The sequence below is a fragment of the Protomyctophum parallelum genome (genome assembly GCF_964188405.1).
Source record: "Protomyctophum parallelum genome assembly, chromosome: 9".
In the NCBI taxonomy this organism is placed as follows: Eukaryota; Metazoa; Chordata; class Actinopteri; order Myctophiformes; family Myctophidae; genus Protomyctophum; species Protomyctophum parallelum.
In genome coordinates, this window is record NC_139706.1 from 38,275,827 (window position 1) to 38,280,826 (window position 5,000).

The window sequence follows — 5,000 nt, forward strand, 5'->3', positions numbered from 1 at the left end:
GTGTGGGCCTCCCACTATGTTTACCCTTGCTTGCCTGCCCCTGCTTTACGAGCGCCCAGTAAAAGTCTTGTGTTTCTCGAGCTCCATTGAGAGACAATGGCCCCCCATTAGAGCTGTGTGCTTGACCGTGTCATCATCGCGCGCCGCTATCTGCCATCTACATCACAAAGGGAGCACCTGGGTCCACCGGCCGCCGGTGCAACGCAACACTTCTAAGTCACACGGCCACAATGACAGTTCAGATCAAGTGACATATCACTTGTCCAGGGTTTGTTTATATGCCAAGTTAATATGCGACAGTCGTGACTACAAATAAATGTTGTTGGTATCTTTTTGCGCTTCATTGTAACTCGAATAAAAGAGGCTGCCTGGCTTGCTATTCAGGTGTTTGAGTGCGATATCATTTATCTCTTTATAGATGTCAGCCTGTTTTGATTAATGAGCGGCCAATGAAAGAGACAAAACCCATAAAGGATGCTTTCATCGCGGCATTTTTACTGAAACTGGGGGCGATATGGTTGGCAGCGAGCCTGCCCTGCACTGCAGTGCGGTGATGTCATCAGTGCGAGTCGAGCGGAGTCAGCAGTGTGTGGCACTCACCGGAGTTGGTCATGAACTCAAATGGAGCGCTGAATTCCCCGTAGCCAGCGGCCGTGCGAGCGCGCACATGGAACACATAGGAGGTGAGCGGGGTCAGGCCTTTGATGTCAGCGTTCCTGGACGCCGTCTTGATGATCCTGTAGCTTCTCTCATTCTGGTCCTGGAAACAATCATGACATTAGTGCTTTTCTTACCTGATTCAGAAAGCTACTCAAGGATTTCCTTCTAGAATTTCCTTGTTGAATAATTGTTATAATTGTACACTCACTCACACACACACACACACACACACACACACACACACACACACACACACACACATATATATATATATATAATTTAACAAAAAAAAAACAATCAATTTGGCGGCCCTATTTTGGGCATATCATTAGACGAAAACTGCAAAATAAGTAAAACAGCAGATCTACAAACTCCCAATGTGATCTTGTTTTTCGACAATTATTGGTTTTCATGGGGCCGTTACCTTTTTGTCAGTTTCTTAATTTCCCATGAGCGCCCTCACCTTTTCGTAATATTTGACCTCGTACTCCAGGATGACTCCGTTGGCCCGGTCAGGCTGCTGCCATGCCAGCGAGATGGTGTGTCTGGTGATGTCCTTAGCCTGGATGGAGTTCACTGGGGAGGGAGCTGGTCAGGGGAGAAAAGAAGAAGGCAACGTTAGGCCTGCTGTCTCCAATCCACCATGTTGTTTTCCAGCCTTGGAGACACATAGTCTGTTTTTGTTTCTCCTCTAAATCCCCTTCTGCCTGCTCCTGCTGAGAAAGTCAAACAGAGGGCCAGGCCACAAGGCAATCAATTCCATTTGTCTTTGAGCTTGGCCCCCAGTCAAAGGCTTAAGCTTTATATAGCTATATGGCTATCCTGCTAAATTGCCATAGAGTCCATTGCAGGGCTCTATTTCAGAGGCATTGGTTGGCCCCCATAAAACTGATCCCATTGCCGTGGGCTGACGCTAACTCCTCCACCACTTTTCCTACAAGCTAGCAAAATGAATGTCCCAAGCTCATTTTCTGTGGATTCTTATGTCAGCACGGGAAACCATACATTGCTATGCTTTTTTGTTTACAAGGGAGCTAATCAATTGGTATTCATTAAAGCTCCATGCAGCGAACGATCTTATCCCTGGACTGTTCCACAGCAGCCATTAATAAGGCCATATTTCAGTCAGCCATGCTATGTGCGCCCAGGCCCCTTTAAACATGTGATTGGGTAAAATACAGATAATGGCTTGTGCTTTGCGCTGTCCTCTCTGGAGTGTTCCGTCGACACACAAATCAAACCTCTTATCTTCGGGGAGTGTGACAACGTAGAAATTGGGTCACACGCTACGCGCGGCAGGACAAAGAGCAACCCACAGACACTTATGACGCACACTGTGATAAACATAAACATGTTCAAATCACGTTCGGACCAGGCAGGCGTTCATGGGGTTTGACGGATGGAGTTGTAGAGCAAAATAGCAAACAGGAAAGTAGAATTACATGCTAACACGCACGCACGCACGCGCACACACACACACACACACACACACACACACACACACACACACACACACACACACACACACACACACACACACACACACACACACACACACACACACACACACACACACACACACACACACACAACTAGTGTTACCCTCGACCACCACCACCAGGCAACAACTTTCACACACCTTTACGCTCAGTGGCAAGAACAAAGCGAGCCGCTGACCAAATGTTTACACCAATGACATGGGAATGATTCTTTGAAACTTGTGCACGCTTCACGACTGTTTTTAAGATGTCATAATAAGACAAGGAGACAAAGGCAGGGCAACCTCCTTCCTGTTTTCTCAACTCAACGATCTGGAATCAACAGCTCATAAAGCTGAAACAGCTACCCCTCACTCACACACACACACACACACACACACACACACACACACACACACACACACACACACACACACACACACACACACACACACACACACACACACACACACACACACACACACACACACACGCTACTAGTGTTACCCTCGACCACCAGGCAACAACTTTCACACACACCCCTATACGCTCAGAGGCAAGAACAAAGCGAGCCGCTGACCAAATGTTTACACCAATGCCATGGGAGTGGTGCACACTTCACGACTTCACAGGGATCAAAGAGTATCTCTGGACCCCCGGAATCTATCCATACTGTAACATTCTGGACCCCAGGATCTATCCATACTGTAACCTAACTCATTCCATACATCGACCTCTTAAAGAATTACTGTGCAAGATGATTAATGAGGCTCACCCGTCCAGTGGTTATGATGGGATTATCTGCACTCTGCTCCCTGTGACCAGTGGGCTCCAGGGAGGCTAGCCCTCGTGCTAACGCTAACAAAACCAAGGCTTTTAGTCAGGGATTGAGTTCAAACGGGCCTGCAATCCAAGCACCAGCAATGGATTGAGTTTCGGCCAGGGTGAAGCGGCGTCGGAGGGGGGGGGGGGGAGCCATGGCTTTTGGAACTGTGTGTGTGTGTGTGTGTGTGTGTGTGTGTGTGTGTGTGTGTGTGTGGGAGGGGAGGGGGGGGAGAATGGGTGTGTACCATGTATGTGGGGGGATGACGGGATAGCAGACATCTCTCTGAGCGCGGCGCTAAATAGATTTTCCCAAGGTTGTGTCATCCTGCCAGCCTAATGTGTCGTGTCTCCGTTAAACAATTAGGCGGCGGCCATTTGTATCCCCTCAGATCAATCTTGCTCTCAGAGCTGGTCTGTCTGTCTGTCTGTCTGTCTGTCTGTCTGGCAGGTCCCCACGGGGCCGGCTGAGGACGATCACGCTCAGTAAGAACAGCCCGGGCGGGGTCGCGGGGCCTCGCTCTCCTTGTGTAATCCACACATCCATCTTTCCTCCGAAGATGACAGATATGGCGATTTAATCGTGTTCTGCTCCCCCCCCCCCCCCATCCCCTGGGCTAAGACGCAGATAAAGATGAGTGATCTTCAGAGTGGTCCCTCCTGAGGTTCCGCCCCATCATGTGAAACTATACGCCAAGGTTAAAACAGGGAAGACGTCGGCTAAACGATCCATCTAGGACAAGGTATTCTTTTCTTTAATGAACACTATACTACGGTGCAGACAGATACACAAGAACAGTAAGATGACACATGAACCCAAATGGCTCCGGTCACGATTGCACATTCGTGGTCCACTCCAACCACGCACGCGCACACGCACACACACACACACACACACACACACACACACACACGGTGAGATAAACAAATTGATTCAGACGTGATGGAAGTTTGTTCACAGGGAGTGATTTGGAGAAAAGTATACGGGCAGACTAGCTGGCACCCCAGTAGATGAATTTAAAATAATATGGGGCAGATTAGTAATGTCTCACTGCTTTCCCAACGTGTGTGCTAAAACGCTGTTGGAATAACAAGAAGCAATGAAGGACCAATGAATATTCTGATCTCATTTTGGATATGTGTTCCAAAAACTCTTTCGCACCCAGAAAAGATATCTTCTCTGTAGCGAAAACTTTCATGAATTAATGTCCTGTTTTATACTTTGTTGTATGACAGTTATACACAAAAGTATAAACAATCTACAAGCTCACAAAGTGTTGCGTTTACTATTTGTGCTCAGTTTTTCATATTTTGACAAATTCTGAAAATGTTTGGAAACATGTTTGTCTTGAAAGTAGTTTTTAACCATTTAACCAGTGTAAAGTATTAAGAAGTGTGTGTGTGTGTGTGTGTGTGTGTGTGTGTGTATGTGTGTGTGACTTCAAAATAATTGCCTTTTCCCCTCCCATTTCCTGACCAATAACGGATTTGGACACCCGGCTTTGACGATAATGCTCCAAATACACAACCCGCAGCAACACACACACAACACACAAAAACAGAGCGCGAAACACAAAGAACCTCATTTGGCAAACAAATGGAGATACGGGCTGAAAAAACATACTCGCACCTATACTCGCATTATCTCCCACAGACAGCAGCAGCTCTACCCATGCATACATTTAAACCAGCTGGAGTAAATAGACCGGTCAGGCGCGCACAGAGGGCCCGGCATCAGTTTGAAGTCACCCTCCCTCGGGGGAATAGTGGAGCTTGTGTGGGCAAAGATTCATGCGGATGTTTGTGTGGATTCTTTTTTGTCTCTGCATGAAAGGCAAGGGAGGGAGGCTAGGGTTCTGTTTGACGGAGTTGAGTTTGTCGTCGTGAACATGTTCATTGTGAGGTATTGGGGCCTGCGAGGAGGCAGCTGCGGTCAGGCATGTACGGGTTGTGAGACTATGCGGTCGATTATGGTCTGACATTAAAGAGACAAGGGGCCAGAGAAACACATGTGGTTGCCAGATTGGAGCCCGGTTGCCA

At 47.7% G+C, this 5,000-nt stretch overlaps 1 protein-coding gene across 2 annotated transcripts in view; it reads right to left on the reverse strand.

Moving 5' to 3' along the window:
* epha4l (eph receptor A4, like) overlaps positions 1-5,000 on the reverse strand; it is a 58,677-nt gene that overhangs the window by 19,318 nt on the left and 34,359 nt on the right. For both annotated transcript variants that reach the window (XM_083773833.1, XM_083773832.1), the window contains exons 6-7: positions 1,124-1,248; positions 601-760 (exon numbers count right to left, since the gene is read on the reverse strand). In XM_083773833.1, the coding sequence (XP_083629959.1) occupies positions 601-760; positions 1,124-1,248 (285 nt within the window). The remainder of the gene's footprint in view (positions 1-600; positions 761-1,123; positions 1,249-5,000) is intronic.